Source organism: Falco punctatus, assembly GCF_963210335.1.
Source record: "Falco punctatus genome assembly, chromosome: 6".
Lineage (NCBI taxonomy): Eukaryota > Metazoa > Chordata > Aves > Falconiformes > Falconidae > Falco > Falco punctatus.
The window spans coordinates 68,940,335-68,967,735 of NC_137585.1; the positions used below are offsets into that span (position 1 = coordinate 68,940,335).

A 27,401-nucleotide genomic window follows, 5' to 3' on the forward strand; every position below is an offset into this window, starting at 1 on the left:
TATTTTTAAAACGCTTTTGTTTTTCCTGAAGCCAAGTTCAAATATGGCTTCATGTTCCTGAACTGTGAAAGGCTGCTATTTGACCTGAACAGCTGCCTGAGAGACCTGACACTTCCAAAATCTACTGCAGTGACCATACTTAGAGATCAAAAACCTTGTTTTGAACTTGGTCTCTGGGACTGAGCCTTTTTGTCTCCCTAGATATGGATGAACTGGAGCCTGCCCAAAAGAAACTGCGTGAGCAGCTGGCCTATCTGGAGTCAGAAGAGTTCAAAAAAATCCTGAATGCCAAGTCCAAGCACACAGATGTCCTGAAAGAGGTATGGCCTCAGTCCAGCCGTGACTGAGGGCTCAGAACTAGGGAGCTGTCTGGACTCCTCATAATGATTTCAGCAAGAAGCAGGCACTCAAAACATGTCATAGGCACCAAATTGTCCTGATGAGTAGAGCTCAGGGGTCTCTTAAGCACACAGGGCACAGTGCCTGCAAGTCAGTGTTATTGCCGTAGCCATGGTTGCCTTTTTGGGTTTTTTTTCTGTGTTTGGAAGAATTTGTGAAGCTCCTGATTAGTGGTTGATCAAAGAAATGCATCTGCCTTAAAACCCAGTTAGCCATGTGCCTATTTTGTCCCTAATTTCTTGACATTTTGGCTGCATAAAGATAGCTGCCACCTTCATCTGGGACTCATGTAAGTCATGGAGCCTGTAAAATGCCAGCAGTTGCCCTGAAGAGTAAAGAGGTTTAATTTCTGCCATCGGGGTCTTTGCTGAGCATGTTCCCAGGGGTAAAGCACCTCCAGTGGCACAGGGCTTTTATCTTGGACATGTGTTGGTATGAAGTCCTGGTTGTTTTAAGGTCTTTTGAGGAGTAATATTTTGGCTAAGAACCAATTCCATTCATTACATCTGTCTACCTGACCTCTCCCTGCACTGTCCTCATAGCTATGTGCTGACTTCAGTGGTACATGCTGTTCCATGGGTACATGTCTTCCCACTCACACATCTCAGGGGTGGCTCACTGCAGTGTTGAAGCACAGCATGTGCACTCTGTGGATTTCTGGAAGCAAGAGATGACTGGTGTTTCTCTGGCTCCCAGACCGCAGTCTACTTCAAGCAGGCCTGGTAGTTATTTGCCCTACACCCATTCATGGAGTGGCTTCCCCCATACTGGTCTCCCCACAAGTCTTTTTGTGTGCCTGCACAGGCTGAGGCTGAACTGCAGGAGCAATACTTCCAGCCACTGGTGAAAAAGGAAGAACTGGAAGAGAAGATGAGGAACATCAAAGCAGTGAAATGTCGAGTTGTGACATGTAAAGTGGTGAGTGAAGGGGAGCCAGGGTAACAGCAGTGAAGGGGAACATGGGCTGTACAAAATGATGTGGACCGTCCTACAGAGTCCTGACTGTCACTGTCTTGGCCATAGTCCAGTGCAGGGATCAAATGGAGACAGTTGTGTTCTTATGCCTGTTGCTGAGAGCAGCCCATGGACTGAGTGACTGAGACATGAAGACACTGGCAAGGCAAGCTTTAGTGCGGTGCTGAACATCTCAACTTGATATTTATGCCAGTGGGTTCTTTGAGTGTTGGTGTCCTGGAAATACTTAACCAATTTCTTATCTGAAGTTCTTTGTACCAGGACCCTTGGTTCCCCATATTACATGACAAAATAAGTGAAGTGCCTTGAAGATGTAACACTGGGTGGGATTCCTCTATCTGCTTTTCCATAGATTTTGCCATCAGGAAGAGTGGAGCTTTATTACTATCTCAAATGTGCTGAGAGGAAGGGAGGAGTTAGAATCGTTTTGGTTGGAGAAGACCCTTAAGTTCAGCAAGTCCAACCATTAACCCAGGACTGCCAAGTTACCTCCTGTTCCCAGGGTTTCAGGCCCCGCTGTGCTTTGCACTTTCCCTTGCTACCTTTCCTGTCTGTTTTGGGGCTGCTCAGAGGGCCCCTGCATGCCCTGTGAGGTGCTGGGAACAGAGCCACAGGGTGGTGGCAAAGTGGGGAGGATGTCATTAGAAGGAGCAGTGATAAAGCCTGGGCCAAGGATCTCATACTGGTGGGCCCTTCAGGATGGGAGCAGACAGATACTTTCCTCTGAATGTTCAGCTGTTTCCAGTCTACAGAACAGGTCTCACACTCTGTTGAAGTGCTCACAGTTCTCTTTCTCCTTCCTGAACAGTGTAATTACACCTATTTCAAGCCTCTGGAGATGTGTGTGCAGGATAACCATGACTACCACTGGCATGATGCCATCAAGCGATTTTTCAAGTGTCCTTGTGGAAACAGAGCTATTTCCCTTGACAAGCTCCCGAAAAAGCCCTGCTTTAGGTAAGGAATGAGCCTTGTGAAATAGCAACTGGAGTGTTTGTACTGTCCATTCACAAGTAGCATGTTGGGAGTCACGTAACCATGTCCTGGAACGGGAATGTCAGCCTTTGCGTTAAGCAGTGTGGGAATGGTGTGGGGCTAGTTTTGTACCCCCTCATTCTGTGCAGCAAGCACACACCACAGTGATCCTCACTTGCCATCTCCATCTTTCAGCTGTGGCCTCTTCAAATGGGAGAGAGACGGGATGCTAAAGGTAAGTGTGAGCCAGCATTTTCTGCATGCCTCAGCACTCTGGCTGCTTCTCTTGGTACTTCTGTCCCATGCTTTCCCTCAGTGCCCTTATGAGCTCCCAGCAAAACCAAGCAGCTTTGCATTTTGTCAGGTACATACAGGTGCCTGCAGGCTGTGTTTTAGTGGACCTTCTCTTCTCGCTTTCTGTTCTTGAAGTTTTGTTTTATTTAACTGTGGGAAATTTGCTTTTGACCAAAGTTGCAAGAATTCAGAATGTCAAGGTTCCTTGACTGTCTGTCAGTATTTGACTGGATAATTTAGCCCTACCACAGCTTCTGACAAAGAAGTGTTTGGGAGACATCTCACCACACATGTAACTTCTTTTCTCCATGTTTGTGTTTCTAGGAGAAAAAAGGTCCGAAGATTGGTGGAGAAACACTTTTGCCAAGAGGGGAAGAACAACCAAAATTTCTCAATAGTCTTAAGTGACCTGGAGTTGATTCCACATACACACCCCAATGTAAAGATGGATTTCTGTGTTTAGACCACACATTTCTTCACTGGAATGTCCAGTTTCTGGTTTTAAGGATGAATGAGCAGGGGGAATCAATTCCTGATGAGAAGGACATACACAGACTCTCCACCAGGCCACTGGCCACTGCACAGACATTCAGCTTTGACTTTTTTAAAAGTGACTGAATAAGGCTGCATGTGAAATACACATTCATGCCTGTTCTTTCTTACTGACAGCTTGTCTCTTTTCCAAGTTAAATCTTTGTACCAAGAAATACCGAGGGATCCCACAATTTATGTTGAATGGCTGGTGTAGAGTGACTTCACCAGAGTTTTAAGTGACAAATCATTGTGAACTGGGAGGACTGTAGATTCTATAAGCACTTGTGAAATTAATACCATGGTACATAAATGCCAGCCTGTCAACAGTTTTTCTGCTGCGGGCCAAAAAGGTGTGCAAGAGGGTTGTAGGCATAGAGCAGTCTTCATTGACTCCAAAATTACTCACTCTGAACCCTTAAGAACAGATGTCAAACAATTCCTGTGTGGTCTCCCTGGCTTATGTGTTAAAAAGCCCTTTGGTACTGCAAGCCAGAATTGTTTACACTGTAGATTACCAGGTGTTCTTTTGAAAGCCCTTTCCCTAGCACACAGCCCATACCGGGTTCCCAGCACCATCCATACTACAGCAACTTTACAGCTGCAAACCTGCAGCTCCCACTTTGAAAAGCATTTTAATGAATTTAGCACCATTTTTAATTTTACCCAGTTTAAATTTTTCCAAAATCTTTGTCAGTCATCTCCATGTCAATCTTGGTTGCTGGCACAGCTCCCTGGAGGACAGTAGCTATCTCAGACCAAACAGGATGAGATCTCCATGGGGTGGCTCCTGAGAAGGGTTGTCTTCATACAGGTGTTTTTCTTAAAGCACATCTCTAGGGATGTCTGTGGCATTTGGCCAGCATTTCCTGGACCTGATCCTTCTGCTGCCCTTAGCTTATGTGGATCACAGGGTATTCTTAGCGCCTAAAACCACTAGTACCTCAGTGATTTGGTGTAACAGCCACCAACGATCATGTGTCCCAGTGGCTTTGTCAATACTGCTTGTGTTTGCTTGCACAGGGGCTGGAAGAGAAGCAGCTGGACAGATTGACCTCAGTATTCTGCAGCCTTAGTCTACTGGTGCTTTTGCTGGGCAGCTTTGCTTGGCATGTTGCATTCATTTCAGTCTCCTGTTGATACCATTTGATGAGTGTGGTGTCACTGGTAGGTGACTAAACACTTAACCCTTCACATTGCTTGGCAATATCTCCTGATGATTCCTCATTCAGAATAAATACAGTGCCAAATAAAGCACTCCCTGGGTTTGTATGGTATCATATCATTTCTCTGAGGAAAAGGATGAGCTGCTGCCTCAACATTTAACATTTTCATTTGCCTGAGAGCTCTGTGCTAAATCACCAAAAGGAATCGGTTTGTGGTCCGTAACTCTGGCTGCCACGTAGTTTTTTCATTTAGACCAACCAGAGTTTCTCACCTGGGGTTCACAAAACCAGCATGAAATTCCACATTGATATCGGCCTTCAGCCAGCATGTTGAAAGCTTCAGGCTTTTTCCAGTTCCTCTCTCTCTCTCTGGCCAGCAGAGACAAGATTTCTGCAAAAATTACTGTCAGAGGTGGGGTAACACTTATCTTCATAAATGCCCCCAGGACTGTGATATGTTAAAAAAGGTATGTGCCTCCTTGGGCAGTACTCTCGGTTCACCCTTGTGTGCAAGAACAGGATCAAGAAGCCAAGGCCTATTGCTTGAACCCCAGCAGTAAACCGAGCGAGGGAGATTGATATATTAGATTTTACGTGCCTCAGTCTATTTTTGGAGATACTTTCCCTGTGCCAGAGCTTGCTGCAGCCCAGGAGAAGCAGGCAGGAGGGGAGCTAACTGCTGGGGCATGCTGCCACGTGAATGCACAGCCCCAGCACTGCCAGAGCTGCCTGTGGGGCCTGCAGTCTACCAATACGTTTCCACTGACAAGCAAGAGCTGTGTCAAGAGATCCACAGGAGGCAGCTTAGGCGTGACCTGACAAGCCCAGCTGGGTCTACCTTGTCACTGAATCTGTCCCAATTTTGGGAACATGATACAAAGGCTGCCGACCTTGCAGTGAAGCCCAGCTGTGTGCCAGGCTGTGTTAGCAAGAGAGCAGCCAGCAGATCGAGCAACGTGAGTTGTTAAACTGGATTAACATTACAGAAACCTCAGCCACTGCAGTTAGCATCACTGGTGAATCAAGACAGCAGTGGTGCTGGAACTTCTGTGTCCCCTAAATCATTAAGCAAAATCACACTGAAAATATAATGCTGAATGTGCAGTCTCAGAGCCATTATTAAGATCTGCAGAGTAGTAAGCTGATAAATCAGCCCTTTCCCCAGCCAGGAAACATTCTCCTGTCTTCAAGGTTGTTATTCCAGCTACAAAGTTCCATGTGTATATATGAAACGGGCAGGAAGATGCCCAACTTCTCTTATAATAACCTAGCAAGCTGGACTCACCCAGCCATTTCACATAGTTTTATTTTTCCCAGCCTACTTGCTGCCTGGCCTTTCCCTCCCAAAATTAAGTAAAAGTGGGACAAGAGTGCAGGCAAAGCTTTGTTTCTTTAATTCTCATTTCCCATGCAGAGCTGTGGTGCAGATCCTGTTTCATTTTGCCCTGAAAACAGTCCAGTGATGCCCACATGGGAGAGCCTCAAGGTGCAGCTGGAGTCCTTCCCTGCTGGCTGAAGAAACAGCCTGGGTAGTTAGTGCTTTTTTCTATTTACATGACTAACAGTGACTCAAAAATAGCAAAATAACCTTTGTTCATGGTTTCTTAGACAAAACCTCAAAACTTGACTTCTAGAATGATGGGCAAATGCAGAGGGAAGGGAAATCCCTAGTGTCTCCGGGGACGTGGCTTTTCCAGGACAATTATCACTATTAACTTCGCACCTTGCTGTTAGATTTCTTCCAGACTTTCCTCCCTGCTAATGCCTTTTGTCGCCTGCCTGACAGCTCTTGGCACAGGCTGCCAGACTTGCTGCTGTATCAACATGTTGCACGGCTTCCTCTCCAGCACAGCTGCTTATATTTTTCTGTTCTGTCTTCATAGACTTAGAGCCAAGAAAGGAGCAGCTCTGGTTTTGGGGTACCCACGCTGCTTCCATGGACAAGGAGCAGGGGAGTAGTCAGAGCAAGGAGAGTGGGATATTTTGCATAGGAAAAAATATCTTCAAATAACTTCACTTACGATACGCAGGATGCTGGGGAACATTGTCAAATTGGAAAAAAAACCCCAACATCTTTGTTGTAACAAGCCATTTCATCTCTCTCCTCCTAGTACCCTGCACTCTTCAGGAGAAACTCCTTCACAAACCTGCAAAGGAGCCAGGAAATCCAGACTGCCCCGTACAACCTCCTCACCCTAGCCACCCAAGAAAAAGATGTCAACCTGGGAAAGTCAAACTCTCAAATAACGCAGCAAGTAAGCTTCCTTGTGTGCTTGCAGTTTGAGGCAAAACGCCAAGTTCAAATGCTGCTTTTCCTTCTGGCTTATTTCAGAGCTGCAAATTCACAGGTGTAAGAGCAAAGGTCTTGTACAGGCAATTATGAATGTGGATTTTTCTCTGTTACCACCTTTCAGATGGTGAGAGAGGAGGCTGGGGATACCAAATACAGCACTGTTTGCTTTCTTACATCAAGCATCCAAGAAAGATCTCCAGGATCCTTTGTGCCCCGTTTCAGGCTCTGGAAGAAGATCATGACTTGTGCTGTCCAGGTCACAACATGGCTGAAGTGGAGACCACTGTTTCTTTCCACTCACCCCTCTCCTCCCTCTCCACTCCAGCCCCAGCCCCAAAAGGATACAGGAGCAGGGGCTGCACCCAGACACGGGTATAAGTGCTATAGAATGGCGTCCAGCCAAGTGGTTGGCTTTGGCTTTTCCATGATGACTTTGACAATGAGGAGACATTGCTAGGACCCCAGGTCACTGCCCAGCACTTACAAGATGTGCACAATACCAGGGGCAGAGCTCAACCACAGCATGGGCAGCATCAAGATGCCAGTCTCTGGGTGCTGTTTCCTCATCTTCACCTCCCCTGCACATGTGCTGGCACCTGTGCATGCCCGAGAGCTTCTCAAGAAGCTGTGGATCTCACCACCCTGGCTGGGAAAAGGGCAGGAGTGAAGGAACAGGAAGGTTTGGGAAGAAGAGGGCTTGTTGTTCAAGGTTGGGAAGTAGGTGGGAAAAGTTCAAGCACGCTTCTACACACTCCCTTTCTTGTACCCTGCTCATTCACAGCTTCTAGCAGCTGCCTTGATGGCTGTGAGGACATAGCCAACAAGCATGCAGAACCTGCCATGCTCAGTCATGTACCACATCTGTGCTGGCATGGGTGGTTTGCTAAGTTAAATAGCGTCATGGCTCCCATCCTCTGCAGTGTCCTGCTGGGAAAGAAAAAGCCTGGAGGGGAAATCCTGGAGCACGGAGAGAAGGAAAAGTGGAAAAGTGAAGCCAGCTTAGAAATAAGGAGCTGCAGAGGTTGCAAAGGCCTTGTATTCCTCTCAAGTTGGGACATATTTAAAAATTATACCTTCAGCGTACACTGTCCTTAGCAGTGCACTGAGTACTCTCATCTGCCTACATTAACTCTGTGAATGATATCTGAGAGAAGATAAATACAACTCAATCTCTGAGAGAAGAGATTGAATAATGATCCATAACAAACCTGTAGCACAGTTCAGAAGATGATTTTGGACATCCTTGCACATGTCCTCTGTTGTCCCTGTGCCACAGAGCCTCACCATCTTGCGAAGCGGACTTCAGCCCCGCCATGTCACAGTTCAGATGAGCTTGTGCCATCAGTGTGAAGCCAGTTCATCCTCACTTTTACCTCAAGCTCTGTGCTGTGAAGCAGACACTGCTGAAAGGTGGGGTTTGCCTTGCTGGAGCTTGCTATCCTTCATCCTGCCCCTCTGCCTGGGCCAGCTTCACAGCCAGCGGGTCGAGGCCCTGGCAGGAGGGAAGGTGGCAGGACAGCCCTTGCTGCAAAGAGCGGGAGTGGGTTGAATGCAGCATGTCCTCGTTGCAAACTGGTGTCAGCTCCCCTTCAGTCTCTTCAGACTCCAAAAAAGACAGAGGCCACAGGCTGAACACAGTCCTCTTGGCAGGGCTTTTCTTTTTTTACACAGGAGATTTTCACAGGATAGAAAAAAAATATATCCCTTTCTGATGGAAATAGCTTGATACTTTGGGATTGCAAAAATCATTGAGGGATGGGCAGTGTGTCTGAGAATAGCACTTGGGTCCCTGCACTTGTTTTTCATAGGGCTGTGGCACGCTGGGCAGGTTTCCTCCTGGGAGGAAAAAGCAGGTGACTTGATGGCTTTTCCTCTCCTTCTCCCCTTCCAGCTGCAGTGGTGGTATCTCAAAGAGGGAGTTTAGACCTAAAGGCTGATGAGACCTTGCAGCTCTCCTGTGGCTGCAGCTCCCTCTGCAGCCACCCGCCTGACATGCCCGCATCAGCTGCACTACTGCCAGGAAGCCAAACCCTGGGAGACATGGCTGTAGTTTTGGTTTTTATCCAGTAAGCCAAGTGCTGGAGACTGAGGTGAATTTCCCCTGGTGGGACATGTGCTTTGGAAACCTGTGACTGCAGAATCTCTGCTGGCTGGGATGGGTGGGAACAGGAACAAGCAAGCACTTACCAGGTAGATCTCTCACGCAGGAGGTCATATTTACATGAACTGATGAAGCATCCTTTGGACTCCAGCTCTTGCTCAAATATCCTGGAAGTGCCTGTAGAGCCTTACTCTCCCAGGGACATGGTCCTACACCCATGAGCATGCAGCTTTGCTGAGAAGAAGCCAGGAAGCCCCACTGCATGTGGCTCTGCCCAGGGTCATTTCAGGGGGCAGGGATCTGACTCCTTGGCATAGCTAGGATGCAGCTGCGCTGGCCCTGCACACAGCTGAGGGCAGCTTGCTTAAGCTTAGTCCTCCCTAGGCTCTGGAGTATCCTCAGCCTGTTGTAGAAAGGAGTGACATCAGTCTCTCCTCAGGTTGGACAACTGCTGTTAGACGATCTGCAAGGTCTTTGATGGATTTGTTCTTCTGAAAGAGGAAATTTAAACCTAAATTCACAGGCCGAGCTGCACACATTTTTAAAACAAAGCTAAATTTCTTCCTTTCCTTCTCTCTCTCAGCCAGTAAGAGAAATTCAGAGTCTGGAAATTCTGGGAATCTGTAGCTCTTCTCTGTAGACACAGGTCCCTCTGCAGTCAACTCGGCTACACCAGTAATGCCAGGCAATGAAGCGTCTCCATGAATCCTGTGTTGTGAACCAGGCAGGATACTGCAAGTCTTCACAAAAATCCCAAGGAAAGCAGCAGCTTGGTTAGGAGCAAGAGCTCAGAAAAGTCAACAGAGGCATGTCCAGCTCACTGGAAATTCACTTGGGCCCATGCAGCAAGCAAAGACCAGGCTGAGAAGGTCCAAGTCTGGAGAGGCATCATGGCACATGTCCCCAAGAGCAGGATCAGTGTCAGGGTTATAGAGAGGGCATGGGAAGAGATGCAGGAACAAGGATTCTCAAAATCACCCACCGACCAAGGCTGGGGATCTGTCCTAGAGTCTCCCCCTTGTCAGACTTATTGGTGGTGTGGTCAAACCAGAAGCTGCCGAGAGGTCTGTCCTCACACCGCACCCCACCACCAAGGATTTAGGACCAACGTAATAACTGTGCTCAAACCTCACCTTGTTTAAAAAGCATAAAAACAAACAAGAAAACCTATAGACACTGCAGAAAGAGAAAGAAGGGCAAACCCCTCCTCTGCCTTAGGCTGTCATGCATGAAATGACTGTACCAGCTTTGACCTGCAGCCTTTTGTTCCCTGGTGGAGATTTTGGAGGACAGGACTGCACCTGATCTCCTGTCTCAACTGGAGTGACCTCCTGAGCTGCAGGATAGCAGAGCAGGAGCCATGAAAGCCCTCCAGGTGCTGTTTTGGCACCTTCTTTGGGTGGAGGTGGGACTGGAGAAGATTGCCGTTTTGCAGTGGGGTATTCAACGATGCACTCACTGTCAGAATTTCTGAGTGACAGAAATAATACAACGTAGCCCCCAAATGCAGTTTTGCTCTGATTTAATGTGCATTTTGAAAAATAGACAGCAAAATAACCTTTCAGAAAGCAAGGAAAAACATTGTGAAAGGCAAGAGGATTATTCCAGTGCATGTCACTTCACCCTGCCACCAGTGCATCCTGAGGAGCATCCAACTGTCTCCCTGACCTGGCAGCACCAAAAGGCACATTTTCCCAGACCTGCCAGACTCAAAGGAGGACTGTCTCGTTTCATACAGCCTTGGATGGGTTGTACAAGTCCAATGGGATGATGGTTTGCTGGCCCAGTAGCTCCCAACCCTGTCAGCCACGTATTTCACTTATGCCAGTGCTGATCGGTAAGATACGATGCCACACCAGGTCATGTTTGAGGAACGCTGCTAGAGGTCACGTTCCAGCCCATTAATCCCATTTTTCTATGTGCATGGTTGCTGCTTCCCCTTTATCCTGTTCTTTACTTACACCGTTGATTCTTCTGGTACCAATATCTCCATCATCATCAGCTGTACTAATAACTTCCCACGTGAGCTCATACTGAGGGCTTGTGTGAAACTGATTATTTTGCATAGAAAAGGAAGTTGGAAACATTGGAAGCGTTTGCATAAAATCTTATGTTAGTATAGTATCATTTCAAAGGTACGTCATGTGAGAAACTTTTAAAAAACAAGAATGAAAACATTGAGAAAATCAAGGTGTCTTTCAAGACCTTAATTCTTCAATTGTCTAAGATAACCACAGCAAATCTCTCTTTTTCTAGGTTAGGTTTTCTTTGACGTACATCAGCTGTTCAACTTTAGTCCAATTATTTTCTATTAGCATAAAATGATTTTACGATGCAGCATTTGGCTAAGTTACCAATACAGACATCATCAAAGCACACATAATACTGCCTGCCAAGGCAGGGTCTGCACTCTCTGACCAGGTAAGCTTGTTCTCGGGCATGTGTTTTCCATCCTGCTCTTCAGAGGTTGTTCTACAGGTTGATTCTTTCCCCTTGCACAAGCCGTGCTCGGAAGTTCCACATATCCTTCAAAACAAAAATAACACAAAGGAAAAGCCTTAAGAGCCAGCAAAACGGTAACCAAGATTCCAATTTACAGAGGTGGAAACAGACACAGCATTCTCAGCTTAGCTACCTACCCAGAAAAACATACCAAAACATTTGCTGAATATAATTTCAAATACTAAACATCCAGAACAAAAATACAGCCCAAACTAAGGAGGCAGTGCAACCTGCATCCTCAGGAGAGTTTATTCATGGGTGTTACAGGGGTGGCAAGGTGCCCATGGTTCAATTCTGGAAGGAGGCAGAAGAGGAAACATGAGCAGCACAGTGAACATTACCCTTGCAGAAGTCGCCCTTGCCTGCTTGCGCACACAGTGCCTCCCTTGTGCGCCTTTGGGTGATCAACAAAGCTCACCAACTGACTATGCCTTGCATACTGCTGCCCATGAGTAAGCGATACTCCTTGGGCAGCAGAAACCAGCAGGAATAACAGATACAAATGCAAGCCCTTAGCCATAAATCAGATGCTGGGCAGGCATCTCTGCCAGTTATAAATCAGAGAAGACCACTGCTGTTTGCTTCACGGAGGTAAGTCTTGGGCAGGCTCCTACCTCAGTTTCCTCGTGTGAGGATTATTTAGTTCTTATCTTTCATCTTGTGAAGGTGAAATGTAAGAGCTGGGCACTTCTCCGGGAGAAAGCTCCAGTTCCAGTGAAAAAAAGCTTAAAGCTACATGAAAACACAGGTTCATCAGAGGCTTGTATGGCCACATCCTCATTTCCATTCAGGAGGAGAGAGCCTGATTATGTATCACTTGGTATCTCACTGTGTACCTAAATAACTCCAGGAAAAGTCAAGCAAGCTGTAACTTTGCTGACAACATGGAAGATCAGGCTTGCAAAACACAGCTGGAACCCCCACCACAGCCAGCACACTGTGGGGAAAAAACAAACCAAAACAAAAACCTCAAAAGTGAAAAAGAACGTCCTCTCCCACAGAATGCCCTAGATAGTGTAATATCTGTAAAATACGCACATTTTAAAAGAAAATTGCTGCCTATTACATCTAGAGTTTACTGCCTTGATACTGGCTGTGCACATGTTTGGGAACTGCTGCAGATTAAGAAATTCAGAACACTGCCACCCCAGTAACAAGGTTTATATTTCTTTCAGTGGCTGAATCCCTGAAGAATTTAGATTTGCTTTCTATTTTACACAGTGGTTTCAGTTATTCAGCAAGAGCCCACTACTCGCCCCCCCCCCCCTTTTTTTTTTTTTTTTGAGGCAGATGTATATCGCTGCTGACATACCTGCTGTAGCCTCAAGTCTAGGATTATATTTAACCAAAAAAAGTCAGTCTACTACTGCAGTCAGATGTTACTGCTTGTTTTAAAAGGAAAATTCACCTGCCATTAGGAGGAGAAACTGTAAGAACTGTAGACACAGAAACTGTGGACAAGCACTGAATTTATTGTACCTTCTTATACTTGTGAAATCGGGGCAAGAGAAGACCCCATCGTCCTATTCACATTGTGCAGGCCATATATAACCGCAAAGAGCTCTGGTTCAGACACACTCCGCACAACAGACCATGAACCAGGAGATGCAGTGAAGGGCAAAGGTTGCATAGACTTCACTCTATTCCTGCCTTGCCACATTAGCCCTCCCCACTGCTACCCAGCGGGGCGAAGTCTGGCCCCCCTTGAATGGCGTAAGAGGTGCACGTGAGCAGCCTCAGAGCTGAGCCTTCACAGCAGCAGCGTCTGTGTCTCCTCACTTCTGCTACAACATCAGCTGCAGTCACATAATGAAGTGCTGATCCCGTCTCTACCAACTCAGCCAGCACTGGAAGGGATAAGGCATCCTCACAAAACCTGTTTGGACAAGCAGAGCTGGAGGAACTTCCAAGCTCAAGGGATGTGAAGGCGCTGCCCAGAGAGAAGGGCCACCTCTCCAGCATAGCAAGAAGCAGCCTTAGGAGCAAAAAGGCCCCAAAAAAGCCTGCTGGTCATCCTCTGTACATCAGGTCTTTTATTCTGCCAGGCACCTCTGCTTGGCACAGCTTGATCTGCCAACCTGGGTATAGCAAAAAGCACGAATCTGTCACATGAGAGAGACTTAGGAAAGGGAACTGACCTGGATTGTAACACACAACATACAGCCAGGTCTTACCCTGAGTTCCATGGAAGCCATGTTGTATTTCTTGTGAACCATTTCTGCCATTTCTTTCTCCAGGTGCTCTTGAGTCGTGTTCTTGACGTCAATGTAGTAGCACTCTGAGCTGGCAAAGTGACAGCTTATGCTCTGCATGAGGAAATTGGGCAGCACTTACTACCACATTGATTATGAATGAGCTGTGTTAAAAAATCTCGTGCATCCCAGACTGTGGACACCCCACCCGCTCCTTACAGATCATGGCAGCAAATTCCTTCCTCCTTTCCGAGCTCTCCAGCTCTCCTGAGAGTGTCTGTCCCCCCTTGGAGAAATACTCTCGCTGGCTGATGTGCTTTTCTTCCTTCCCTTCTCTCCCAAACACTTCCCCAGCATGAACTGTACTACTTTATCTCAGAATACCAGCAAACAGAGCGCGAATAGAAAGTCAGGGTTGGAGCAGACCTGTGTGTTCAGTAAGGATTCTTACCTTCTGCACCCAGACAGTCACATCAACCCACTTAATCTGGAATCAGCTCTTGCTTAAGCAGAGTCTAGAGGAAATAAATACAAACGCCCCACTAGAAGAAAGCAGTTCTCTCATTACACTGCACGAGCAATGCCAGCTGCAGGCAAGATCATGCCAGATCTCAAAGGGTGCTGGACCATAGCTGGCCAGGTCCAGGATGCTCACTGATTTATCCCAAAGGCAGACAAATGCTGGGATTTGGCACAGTGTGAGGAAGCGGGATACAGGACTGTCCAGAAAGGAATTCCACACCAGTAACCTGCTACTAGGGCTGACAGAATGGGCCCTGTAGTAGTCAGCGGAGGTAAAGCAAAATACAGCAGCCTGAGTTGGCATGCATGAGGGGGAATATCTGCATTGCAACTAGCGGCTACACTAGAGGCTACAGTTCCCTTACATGCCTGGATGAATCCACTTCTGAAAAAGGAACAGGCCTCCAAAAAGGAGGGCACTTTTGCCTGTTTCAGTTAAATAATAGCAATGCAAAACAAACAGACGATGTGTAAACAAATCTTTTATAGAAAAATGGATCACGTTATCATATAAATAACTTAATTTTTGGATGATGAAGACTCCTGCTATCCAGAGACGAGATACCAAGAATGCAGACGGAAGAAAGTTAGTGAAGCTCTTGATATTTGGGACAGCTGAAAGGCAACTATTGGAAAAGCAAGTACAGCCAGCCAGGCTTCACACAGAGATTCGCTATCTAGTTTCTGCTTTTGCTCTGTTTTTCTCCAACAGATTCACAGCATGCTCTTCTCCCAAAAGACAGAGATGTTTAAAAATAAAGAGATTAAAAACGAGAGTTTAAAAGTGTACTAGGAAGCTAAAAACTCATTTAAAAGTTCATCTGCATATTCATGAGCTTGGGTAGGGGGAAGATAGTTTGATCAGTTTAAAAAAAAAATCAAAAATATCAAGAGCTGTATCAAGAGATGGCTTCCTACCTTTCGGAAACCTGATGTCTTGTTTATCCCAGAGCCATGAATGAGCAGGGGATGGAAGAACACTGTGTCTCCCTTCTCCATGACAAGGTGAACCCTGGGACTCTGCTCATCTTCATCAAGCAGTCCATGGAAAAGTTTGTTGGTTTTACCCTAGAAAGAAAGGCTGAGTTGAAACCACTTGGTTAAAATTAGAGCAAGTGCCGATTCTCAGTGCAAGGGACAGCAGGGACAACTACTGATGTGCTTTCCTCCGGGCAGTGTATTTGGTATGCCCAACTAAAAGCCTACCCACTTGCCTACAAGTCTTCCTACTTCAAGCCTGAGGTACAGCAAAATAATACTTTTTCAATTTTCTGAGGCTGTACTCAGACAACTACTAATATTTCCCAGCTGGAGAGAACAGGGGAGAGCACTGGTGAATCCTACAAGTGTGGCCTGATGCCACCAGTGGTCTCAAGTCCAGCCTTCTGCTCCTAGTATAACCCTCACCAACACCAGGCCAGTCAGGAGACATCTGTTCTTAAGAGGACAATACTGCTTGATATCCAGTTTTTTACTTGCATCCAGTTGTTTACTATCCAATCTCTCCTCTTTGGGACAGCCCACATGCTCACCACGCAGGAACAAATTCATAGAAGAGAAAGAGTCCTCAGATTTGGCAAGGGCAGTGGAAAATGGTTGCATGTGTTTACACTGTTACGCCATGACATGCTGGACAATTTCTAGGTGAAAGTGGGAGCAGAGGCAAATCTATCCGGGTTACATGCAGTGAGGCCAACAAAGCAAGTCTCTCCTGAAGCAACAAGTCAGTGCTTGCATAAACAGAAGAACCATGAAAACCTAAGCTCTGACCTGCGCATCACCCCTCCACAGTGAACTCTCCCCAGCCAAAATGTGGTCCCAACACACATGCCCTTCCCAAGCTCCCTGTGACACTCTACCTCCCACTTGGGATAGCCATGAGGCTTCAGGGGCTCCTTGTGCGTCCCTGGCTGCACGACCAGGCACCCATTGTCCTGGTCGGCCCTCTCCATGGCGGTCCAGGAGCACACGATGCGGGCTGCAGGCCGGAAGGGGAAATAGTGCAAGTCCTGATGCATGGGGTGAAGAAAAGTCTGTTTATCTGCAACACAGGTTCAAAACCTTCAACCTCATCGAATGTAACACAGCCTTTTCCTTCCCGTTAAACAACTGCACTCATCGTAACGTGTCCAAAGAAGCTGCTGCTCACCACTGGAGAGACTTTGTGTACCCAGCATCTGCTCCAGCCCACCACTGCCTTGGAAGCCAGATGGGTTAGCTTACACCCATCCCAAGACGGACCAGGAGCGCAGTGGTGGCTCTTCAGTCAGCAGTGGCACAGGGACACAATGAATGCCAGGAGGCTGCCTGGCTTTGCAGTCCCTCAGAAGACTCTTTTTTGCTGGCCTTCACCACCAACCCCCCCCCCCGCCCAGTTTTCACCATTCACTTTGGCTGCTCTCCAGTTCTGTGAACTTTAACCAGCACAGTCTTGCACAAACCTTTCCCAGTACAAAGACTTTCAAACAGCCATTGCTGCCTGTACTCACTTGATCTATCACTGTGTTGCAAGCAGAATCAACCCTGTCTGTGCTGCACCGAACACATGTTTATTTAGCCTTTTTTTAAAAAAAATATGTATCTCAATTTATGGGCTGCAGCCTCCTTAGACTGGCTACCCAGCAATCTATTAGCCTTCACCCTAGAGGCTTTTTCCTTGAAGCCTAAACAAAAATTACTGTTCCTGAAGTTTTGTTTGTTACTTCTTTTCCCACTATGAAAATGGAAACATATCATCCACACCAAAAGAGCTTTTTATATATTATTCATATATTTATTTTGCCATTGAGTTTGCTCCTCAAATAGATATAGTTAGGATGTTTCCACTTGCCTCATTTGCCATACTATTTAGACTTTGGGCAGCCTGGAAAACTCTCCTGAGAGCTGCACCTCTCCTGAAGTACTCCTCAAAGATACTGAATGGAGACCTTGCAAATACGGAGCAGCTTCCCATTTCTTGTCCTAAATTATGGGTTTGTATTTACTTTAAAAATGTATGGTCTCCTATTGAATTTCCAAACCAAAATGGCACAGCTTTCTGTGGAGTATCTAAGATGACAAGGGGAGACGACTTGAACAAACTCAGTATTTTAATAACCCAGTGCACTACGTATCTGCTCAGAAGCTGCACACCCGAGAGTAAGAAACATAGCTCAGGTCTCAGCTTTGCTAAACCAAAACAGCTTATGCAGAGTCAAAGCTACTTTGAAAAACTGTAATATGGTTAGTCTGGTTCTCTTCCTCTCTCCCTGCCCATCACCCTTGTATCAATTACGATCTCAAATTCCAACAGCAGGAGACAAAGCCAGGCTTCAAAACCCTTCTTTTGGCATTTATTCAAGTATCTTCATATCAAAGCACTGAGCGCACAACAACTGTCAGTGAGGTCGGGAGCGTATAAACTCCAGGCAAAGGATGATCTCTGTATTTATTGCCTTTTACTGGGGTCCATGGAAGCGCTTGTTTTCAATGCATTCGACAAGTTGGGCTGAAAAAGCCTGTCATGTTTTAAACCATGGGCCTCTACGCAGGTGCAGCTGGCTGAGTGGGGAGCTCACTTGCCCACTTTGAACATGTGAGTGGTGCAGCCAAGACAACCACCATCTTTAGCAAACATCCACTGAACGTTGAAAGACAAATGTTAACTCAATAAGCTAAAGTAAAAAGAAAACAAACTATTTCCAAAGTGGCTTTGTACGTTTTCAAAGTTATTTAGTTGCAATTTGTCTCATTTTTTTCAAACAGCTTTTCTAAACCACTAAGTTGAATTCTGGCCAGATAGATTGCATACATGCAACAGTTTTCTTCTTATCCAAGTTTTCCTTACCAGAATCTGGAAGTTTATTTATCAGCATGGTGTGCATTGCCATGATGTTTGGCCCTGTGAAGCACTCAACATATCTGAGGATCTATGTGGAAGAAAACAGAAAAAAACCCTATTAGGAACAGGAAAGACAAGATGAAAGATTGCTGAGGAAGCACTGGGACCTGGATGTTTGGCTGAGGACTAGGGCACAGGCAGAGGAGGCAGGAGCAGGCGTGACACACAAACGGGCATGCAGGGGGCCAAGGTGGAAGATGGTGCAGCAGGCTGCTGGGTGGGCTTGGAAAGATGGGGAGGGCCATACTTCCATGAAGCTGTGGCTGTCTGCCACAACATGAACATTGGCTACAAAGCTGGATCCGCCCAGAGGACAGATGCTTTGCCTGGATAAAAGACATTCAGAAAACGCTGCTGATCTATCCTACTAGCTTGGCACAGTTTGGGCTAGTCACATTCCTGACTGGTTCTGCACCACAGGACCAGAGAGGCGCTCCTTTAAGTCTTCTTCCCTGACCACCACCCATCCCATGTTTGTGCAGAACACTCTTAAAAGATGGCTTGATATTCCTTCCTCACAATGGTACTTATGGGAGTGACATACAGGGGTTCTAAAGCATAAAGGATATAGCTTTAGTGGAACCAAAAAAAAGCTTTACAGGGGCAATAAAACATAGATACATTCATATAGGCTGTTCCACCACCATCTCCCTTTTGAGTGTTGAGGGTTTTTTTGGTTTGGGTTTGTTGTTTTTTTTTTTTTTACCTCTGGCAGAGTACAGTATCTGAACAACTCTTCATCTTCCTGGAAGTCCTGCACTTTATTAACTACTTTTTCAGACTGACCATACTGGGATCTCAGGGACTCATTTTTCATAATCATAGCTCCTGGTAGATGCACTTCTTTTTTACAGATCCTCACAAACTCCTTCCTGCAAAGCAGAGGGAACATCTGTGTTGGGAGAATTCAGCTTCATCCAGCTTCCCAGAGCTCCCCTGGAATACTGCTGCACATAGGATCTCCCATCACCTTAGGCAAGCGCCCTGTACCTGAAGCGCTCAATGTCTTCATCAGAAACAAGCTTCTTAATGAGCAGATAGCCGTTGTCTTCGTAGAACTGCCTTTGCTCTGTGGTGAGGACATCGTTGTCCAGGGTGTAGCTGGGACACAGAGGAGAAACACGTTAGTAGGGGCAGGCAGAGCAACAGCAGCAGTGCTGGCAAGACTGGCAGGAAGATGGTGACATGCGGGAGATCAGCAGGTGCTGGGGAGAATCAGTGAGAAACCTGCCCCACCTCCATGCCCACCCCAGCTCTGCAGGTGTGCAGTGTTTCTCATGCCCCAGCAGAGCTGGCACAGCGTGTCCATGGCTTTGCAGCATCTCTGCCCACAGCCACCCACTACTTCTGCGACAGAATTCCAGGAGTCCCCCTCATGCCTTCCCAAAGTGGAGAAGTGAGCAGGAAAGCTGGGATCTGTCCTCAGCAGCCTTACTCTCAACACAGATGCTGAAGCACATGAGAATAGCCTCTGCAGGCAGATAATCCACTCAGACATTTTCCAGATATGTTGTTAAGCTTTTTTATGAAACTACAGTTAAACAAAGGAAAAGATACCCTTGAAAAGTGAAAGGCGACACAATGTTGAGTGATCAACACATGTGTTAGGGTGGAAAAATGAATTTAGTCCTGCGGGTTATTTTTTTTATGTCTACAAAGGAAGATGCAGCTTACCAAAACCTCCCTGGCTGAGGAATAGCGCTGACTTGGGCTGAAGTAGGAAAGCTTGCCTGGGATGGAAATTAAGAAGTATACACTCAAGCACAATAGATTATAAGAACATCTGTACACACACATCCTGAATCCTACAATGCAGTTCATCTTAAAGATAAGTGCCGTGCTGGACATTCAACTCGTGTTCTTGTTTATTTTGCTTCTAAAAATATCTTTTCCAGCTTCGGAGTAGCACATCTGGCAGACAAGTATAAAACAACAGCACAGTACAGCCTTGCCAACGCATGTAGCAAAGCCAGTACAAAACGCCTGAGACCCCAGAGCAGCCCACACGCCTCCATCCACCTCCCAGGACATCCAGACACCCAGTGAGATGCTCGGTCGTGTCTGCTTGCTCGGTTTCCCTCCCTGCGCTCTAGAGGGCACCGGACCTACCCAAAACCTGCACGGCCTCCTGGGAGTGCTGCTCCACCCCTCCCCTCCCACACCCCAAATTCAGAGCCAGCAGTCATAGGGGGTGAGTCTGCGACTTCACGCTCCCATGAGGTGCAAACCCTCGCTCCAGGTACCACTGAGATTTGGTCCCTCCCAAACCTGACAGGGACCAAATCTCCTCTCAGGGAGGAGAGCAAGGGGCTCGTCCCCCACCTCAAAACGCACTTCAGCAGGGTTAAATAAATGCAGTTGTGTCCTCCTGTGCAGAGAGAGGCATTCTTGTGAGGGAGCAATTAAATCCCACTTGCTAATGAAGCCTCACAAGAGCTTTGTGCATGGTAGGGAAGTGTCACCTGGGGCAAGGCCAAAAAAAGAACATTTTCATGCAGAGCTCTGGGTCTGCACATGCCTGTTTGGAGACCCCTGTGTTTCGGGGTTTTAAAAGACTCCTCTACTGCCCATCACTACCTCCTAAATGTGCCATAAAAGCATGCACTCTTCTGGAGTAAGGAATAGGTTTAACCACGATTGTGTCTATGGACCCTACACCGGGACGCTTAAACATTAGCTGGTCAAGAGTCATATATGGTAGGAGAAGAAACATCAAACACGCAAAAATGATGAGCCAGAAGGAGGAAAAGGTGCTGAGAATCCGATGGAAGAGAGACGGAATGAAGAAGACATGGGGAGACCAGGTAGAAACCATCCCAGCAGAGCCCAGAGCAAGGTATTCCCCAACTGAGGGCACTGCTGCGCCACACGCCACATTTCAGGTCTGATTTCAGGACTCAAAATGGGACTCCTGGCCACTCAGGCTCCTAAATGTCCACAGGCACTTGGACTAATGGAGACACAGGCAGTGGCTGAAGCCCAGCTGCGATGCCCTCCCCCACACTCCTCCACCTCCCACAAGCAGGGAACAGCAGGCAAGTCCTCCAGGCCCTGGGCTCCATTTGAGCGCCTTCCTCCTGGTTTTTGCAGTGCCTCTTCCTCTCACTGGTTTTGCTCTTGCCACCTTGCAATGCTCAAAGGACAAGCGTGGGTTGCTTGGACAACCAAAACCAAGAGGCACGCAGGCTGGGAAGGAGATGCCACCTCCAGCAGCTCCTTTTGGTGAGGGCATTTAGTATTTAAACTTTTCCCTCCCGCTCAGACGCCCCTTTTGGGATTAAGGTATTCACAGACATGCCAGCCAGCTGCGCAGGCAATGTAACACTTGGGTGGAGTCAGAAGCAAGTAAACACTTCTGGACAGACCAAACCACAGGCAAAGCACGTTCAAGATCCCCAGAAGCTTTCCTAAAGCATCTCCTTGCGGAGTCTCAAGGGATGGTGCAAATTCCTGCGTATCTAAGACAAGCACAGTAAACTTGTGTCATTCTCTTAGAAGCCACCTCACGAACAGCTGGTGAGGTGGTCCTGGCCTGACAGCCCCCCTCTCTGCCAGCAGCAGAGCAGGGTTTGACCTGAAGAACCCAAACACCCAAATCACTCAAGAGGTGCAGTTGATTTCTGAACTTCCCCACCCTGTTTGCATTTTGAGGAAACCTTCACTTCTGCAGTCAGTGTGCTGGGTTTTGCCCCGTGGCCCAGAGGCAGCACCTGAGCTGACTTCACAGCTGTAGGAATGAAGGTTTTCCACAAGCACCTGTGAAAGCGGCTTTTTCTCACCTGCCTTCCTGTAAGGAGGTAAGTGCTGGTGTTACCAGCTCAGCACTCCCCTCTGGCTCCTACATCAAGCTCCTAAGAAAAATCTGCTGCATTTCACCTTCTGATGCTGCCTCTCCTTCCTGGGACCACACAAGGCAGCTCTGTGAAGGCGGAGTTTTTCCGCTGTTACGCAGAGATAACTCATCTTCCAGTACACCAACACCACCAACACACACCAGCCCCTGACATACCAATCCCTAACAGCAACCGCAGGAGGAAACAAGATGGTCTTAAACTCTCTATTACACAGGTTTGATTTTAAACAAGGAAGGTCAGGATGCTGTCTTTTCCAGGCTGGGAAGGTGGGAGCCTGGGGTGGGCCGGCAGAAGGCAGCTAACCCCTGCTGCAGGGCTCACTGAGCAGAGGGGTGGGCGCACACAGCTGCACTCCGCCAGGGCAGGGCAGAGACCCCGTGCTTTTCACATTTTGTTTCTCTAGGGGTGACCAGTGTTGCTGTCAAGATACTTCTTCTTTTTTAAAAGAAGAGGCATTTTTCTGGGAGGAAAAGTGACTGTCCTACCAAAGCCAGAGATTAAAACAAAACCAGTGCACTGATGTAACGTGTATCAAATAAATGTATTCTGATTAGATTCCATCATTTACTTTATCCACACACTCCACACTTGCTCCAGCCCAGCTTAGACATATTTTTGTCCTTTGCATCAGGACCATTGCAGCTGGATTTAAAAACAAAACAGCTTGTGCACCACCTCTCCTTCCTTACTCTGTCTTTACAACTGGGGTAATTCTCCTAGCGTTTATTTCCTATTTTGTGTTTCTACTTGCACCTTTGTCTTACGGCAGTCTGAGTCAACTGCTATCCATCTGTCTTCAAATTTTTAATATATTTGAAGACTCCTACATCCTGTTTGATCAAGTTTTCTTTGCCAGTTTATTATAATTCAGAGGTAACTTGTCAGCATTCAGCTCTCACTGAGAATCAGCAGTTTTAATTTTTTTTTTGAAAAAGCAAGATTTATGGCAGCAGCTTTAAAAATACTATCTGCAAGCAGGCTTCATTTAACTTTTGGAAACACAGAACAGACCAACGTGAGAACGGCTTTCCGGCCTGGTTTCGTTTCTCTGATCTATCCTAAAGCTGGCAGCCTCCAGCGTTTCCACCTCGCTTCCCACTCGCGAACCAAACCTTGATGTGTTGCCTGCTGCTGGTCTACCAGTCCAGTCTGAGCCTGGCAGAGTTTACCTCCCCGAACCCCTCCAGTCCCCGAGAGGCCGATTCGCTGCCGGCAGCCCCCCTGCCCAGTGCGGCGGAGCGCTGCCGGGGGGGCGGCGCGGCAGCTGCGTGTCCCGGCAGCTGAGGGGCGGCAGGGCCGGAGCGCAGGGACGCAGCCCCGGGCGGCGCTGGCCCCAAAACCCCAGCCGGGGCAGCCGGGGGAAGCACTGCCCTGGCCCCCCCGGCTCGCTGGGGGGCTGCACGGGGCACGGCCCCCCTGCACGTCACCACCCCATACCCAGGGCACTGGGCAGGGACGTTCCCGGTGCCCGTCCCGGCAGGGTGCCCTCGTAGGGCAAACCGCCGGCGGCGCCCAAAGCCACGCGGGAGCAGGGAGCGAGGGGCAGATCTCGCTGCGGCGGGGGAAGCCGAGCCCCGAGCCCGGGGGGTCCCCCCGCACCCCTCGCCCCGCCCCCACATCGCAAAGGATACAGGAGCCGGGGCTGCGGCCAGCCGCGGGGAGAGGTGCCGGAGGATGATGTCCAGCCGAGCCGCCGGCCCAGGCCGCTTCCCCAGCTGCTCCATCACGCCCGGGCGGCTGGAACGCTCCGTCCCCGGCCCGGCGGTACGAACGGCCGGGGAGCAGCAGCTCCCCGCCGGCCTCCGCAGCCTCTGCCTTGGCCGCACATGCGCCAGCAGCCGTGCATGCTCAGAACGGCCGGCAGCCAAGGGCCGGCGGGGCCCGCCGAGGGGAGGGGAGGGGAGGGCTCCCCGAGGGGAGGGCCCGCCGGGGCCTGGGACGTACGTGGGGAGAGCTCAGCGCGTGCTTTTGCAGCCCCCCGCCCCCCGCTTCCCGTATTCCCTCCCCCCTCTGCCAGCAGTGACTGAGCCGCAAGGATTTCCACAGCCCGGTACAGAGAGCAGCGCTGGGCGCTCCCGAGCGCAGGCCACAGCCGAGGCCAGCAGGGGTATTTTCTTCATCTCCCGTCTCGAAGAAGACCGTCGGAGCTCGCCTCAGCCTTCCGTGAAGCGGTCTGGAGAGATTTGTATTGCCCTGCTGTCACCCCGGAGCTGTCACACGTGGAGCGTGTTCCCCGAGTGCCTCGTTGGCACTGACGGAGATGCGGGATGTCTGCAGCCTGCACCAGAACCGCGCCGGGGCAGGGAGTTGTGCCGGTGGCCTCTCTGTCCAGCCTTTGGGACAGCTCTGCTGCTTTGGAGGAGGAAAAGAGGGGAAGGAGCAAGAGGAGTCACAGTGCAGCACCAGGGGAGGTGGGAAGGGAGGAAGAGAAAGTCCAGAGGGGAAAACCTGGAGCAGGGAAAGAGGGAAGAAGCGTAAAAAACAGGCAGCTGCAAATAAAGGTTGCAAAAAAATAAGCTGTGAAGGGTTGGTGTTTCTCTGAAGCTGGAATACACTTAAAAGTGGCGTGTTCAGTGTACACTGTCCTTAGCACACTGTTACCTGCCTTAATTAACATTGTGAGTGCATCAGCTGAAACGTTCAAGGAGAAGAACATTAAGGGATTGAAAACAGCCCCGTAACTAAGACCTGCAGCACAGTTCAGAAGATGATTTTCATCATCTTTGCATAACCCTGTTGCTACCGTGCCGCAGAGCCTCACCACTCCTGCAGAGCGGACTTCAGCCCCCGTGTCGCAGTCCGGACTAGCTTGTGCCAGCGGTGTGACAGCCAGTTCATCCCCCAAGCCCTACGTGGTGCAGCAGGTGCTGCTGGAATGGGCTGTCCTTCATCTTTCCCCTTTCCATGTGCCAAGGACGACCATTCATGCCATTCAGGCTGTCCCCATGTGCCGAAGGACAAGCCAGCAGGGAAGGAGGCCAGCCCAGCTGCACGGAGAGCTTTGGGGGGAACTCAAGGGGAAAAGCAGAGTTTGTGGCCTTTGGGAGAAGGGGCAGGCAGCTCGGGGGGGCTGCGAGGGTGTCATGAGGTTGTGCAGGGAGATTAGAAAGGCAAAAGCAGTCCTGCTAGGCCCTGCTCCCAAAGATGCACCACCAAGAGCGAGTCCCCTGTTGCTCCAGGTGGTCTCAGGACGATATGGTGTGCATCAAGACTATGCATCACAGCTACTTCAGGAAGCTGAACTCCATTTTGCAGCAGGTTTTGCTGGAATCCCAGGTGACATGTTGATGGATCAGAAACTCAGCCATCAGTATACTAAGCTTCATGTTAGTGCTACAGATAAACAGAAGCCAAGGCATGGATAGGAAGTGCTTCTGAACTTAACCTGAAACCTAAAAGCTGATTTCCTTTAAAACTCAGTGGCAAAACTCCCAATGATTTAAGTAAAGGTGTACAGGAGCAGGTTTATTGTGGCAGCTGCCTGGACTGGGGAGCATTCCCGTTTATGGCCCTCATGGTCAGTGGTTCCACATGCGCTCAGTGGAGTCACTCCCTTCAGGGGCTACAGCAAAACAAACATAGGCTCTTCACAAAAGTGGGACAAACAAGGTTAGGAACCCAGAAAAAAAACACCCTCTCAAAAGGATTTTGTGTAGTCAGAGGCAAGTGTACAGGCACTATGAAGGGACAACCAGCAGCAGCTGTGACAGCACCCAGCCCTAATTTGCCAACAAAATTAGACCTTTGACTCCTGAGCTACAAGAAAACTCTTAGTCATAGGTAAACAGAAAGTTAATAGAAGTTCCTCAAATCAAGTTCAAATGAGAGGGGAGGGAAAGGGAAAAAAGGCAACTAGAGTAACAGTTTTGTTACTGAAGTCATAACTGCACAGAAAGGTCTATTTATAATTCAGGTATATGCTGCAATTGACTTCACAATGCAAACTGAAACAGGATTCTCAATAGATCTTAATCTGTTTCAAAATTCAGGTAAGAATCCCATCAAAAAGATAAAGCATAGCAATACTATACATGCCAGTTCTGACAGACCCATTTGCAGTGTTGGTATTTCTTCCACTGGTATGTGTTTGACAGCATCTAATGAAAAGGTGTCTTTCAAACTTAAAAATTCCCCAAAAAAGTAGTTAGTCATTTTGCTGTCATGATTAGGAGTTTGGGAACTAAGATGCTTTTATACATACACAATATACACTTACCTACATATATATATATAAATATATATGCATTTTTAAACAAGAAGAGCCTCAAAAAACCAGTAACTCTGGTTATATCACATATATATATCACATCCATCATACGGATGGTTACCTCATCCACCTTGGCATGGAGGAGCAGGAGGCTGAGGTGACTGCCCTTTATTTGTACCCTGATGATAATACAGTCCATGATCAAACTTTAATACATAAAAAGATTGATCTTGGGTGTTGCTGGCACCACTCCAGGCTGCAGTGCGGAGAACTGTGCAGTGGTATCAATGGCATGATGGCTGGCTGTGGTGTAGCCACGCATTCTAAAAACAGAAGTGTGTGGACACATGTGAAAACCTTGTCCTTTGCATCTTAATCTGAATTTTATAAAAAACCCCAAACATCAAAAAAAACAACCCCAAAAAATCCCAACCCCAAACCAGTCCAGGGTAAATAATTTTCAAGTCTGTTGATAAGCTTCGCTAAAGTACAGACTGAATCTCATGAACCTAGGAAAAGAAATGAGGGAGAGGTTTTTTTTGTTAAAAAACCTGATGGTGGCATTCATCTCTTTATAAAAATTAATGACATTTAAGAGGGGCTGTGTCTTTGAAAAGTATTTTTACAGCTATGTCTGTCAGTTTCCCAAATTTTATAAAACATTTTTATACAGCTATTTTGCATTTGGCTTTTAGTTTTAATGCTTTCTGTTCATTAAATCACAAAACTAATAAAAACTAAATGATCAAGATTGCTCCAGCAGTACAGGAACAGTCCTAATGCACAGTGTTATAATTTAATAAGCATCTCAATTGACTATTAAAATCCACATTATGATCAGAACTGTAATTCCAAAGATGAGGTTTTCTGAAAGCTTAATTTACTGTGGTGGGAAGTGGCAGCTGCTCCAACTCAGCAAAATTAGCTTTTTTAACTTAGATGCCAGAGAAAACAGATGTAGATGAGACAATAACAAGAACAACAACAAAATCCACTACCAACGCGCAGGTTCGTTTCTCATTACCAGAAGATTCAAGAAGGGCTTCCACAGATCGGTTAGCAGCGGAAGAGAGGCAAAAGAAAACGTGGACCCAAGGGAGAACAAAACAGGAGGATGTAGTGACAAAGGGCATGGAAAAGGTTGAGGGTCTCAATGACTTCTCTGCCTTGGGCTTTGCTGGCGTGGTCTGTTCTCGGTTTCCCTGTGCCGAGCAGTGGGGCCTGGGGCCACAGAGCATCACCCACCTGCAGAAGACTGAGCCGGAGACCCCTGAAGCAGACCGAGCATTTTCAAGTCCATGGGACCATGTGGGATTTACCTGTAGGAGCCAACGTGATTGCAAAGCTGCTCTCGCTCCTGCTGTCAGGAGGGGTTCCTGATGGCTCAAAAAAGGCAGATGTTGTGCCCTTCACAAAGGGCAAGAAAAGGCATCTGGGGACCTCAGCCTCCAGGGAGATTGTGCAGTAAGCCCTCCTGGTTTGCTGTGTCCATGTACACCAAGGACAAGGC

At 47.8% G+C, this 27,401-nt stretch overlaps 2 protein-coding genes across 6 annotated transcripts in view; one reads left to right on the top strand and one right to left on the bottom strand.

The window, feature by feature from the left end:
• Nucleotides 1-10,765, top strand: part of MCM10 (minichromosome maintenance 10 replication initiation factor) — a 26,128-nt gene extending 15,363 nt beyond the window's left edge. For 2 of the 5 annotated variants that reach the window (XM_080391704.1, XM_080391705.1), the window contains exons 16-20: nucleotides 202-320; nucleotides 1,204-1,317; nucleotides 2,183-2,331; nucleotides 2,545-2,584; nucleotides 2,968-4,431. In XM_080391704.1, coding sequence (XP_080247830.1) covers nucleotides 202-320; nucleotides 1,204-1,317; nucleotides 2,183-2,331; nucleotides 2,545-2,584; nucleotides 2,968-3,051 — 506 coding nt within the window. In that variant the 3' untranslated portion in view covers nucleotides 3,052-4,431. Of the gene's footprint in view, nucleotides 1-201; nucleotides 321-1,203; nucleotides 1,318-2,182; nucleotides 2,332-2,544; nucleotides 2,585-2,967; nucleotides 4,432-6,451 lie in introns of those variants that run through there. The other 3 variants (XR_013928846.1, XR_013928847.1, XM_080391706.1) reach the window with 3 other exon arrangements.
• PHYH (phytanoyl-CoA 2-hydroxylase) lies at nucleotides 10,240-23,552 on the bottom strand. Its single transcript, XM_080391731.1, has 9 exons — nucleotides 23,316-23,552; nucleotides 19,505-19,560; nucleotides 18,821-18,931; nucleotides 18,537-18,702; nucleotides 17,777-17,858; nucleotides 15,810-15,991; nucleotides 14,869-15,018; nucleotides 13,411-13,542; nucleotides 10,240-11,260 (listed from the first exon to the last, which is right to left on the bottom strand). Exons 1-9 carry the CDS (start codon nucleotides 23,406-23,408, stop codon nucleotides 11,207-11,209), a joined length of 1,026 nt encoding a protein of 341 aa, XP_080247857.1. The 5' UTR covers nucleotides 23,409-23,552; the 3' UTR covers nucleotides 10,240-11,206.
• Nucleotides 23,553-27,401: the final 3,849 nt, after the last annotated feature.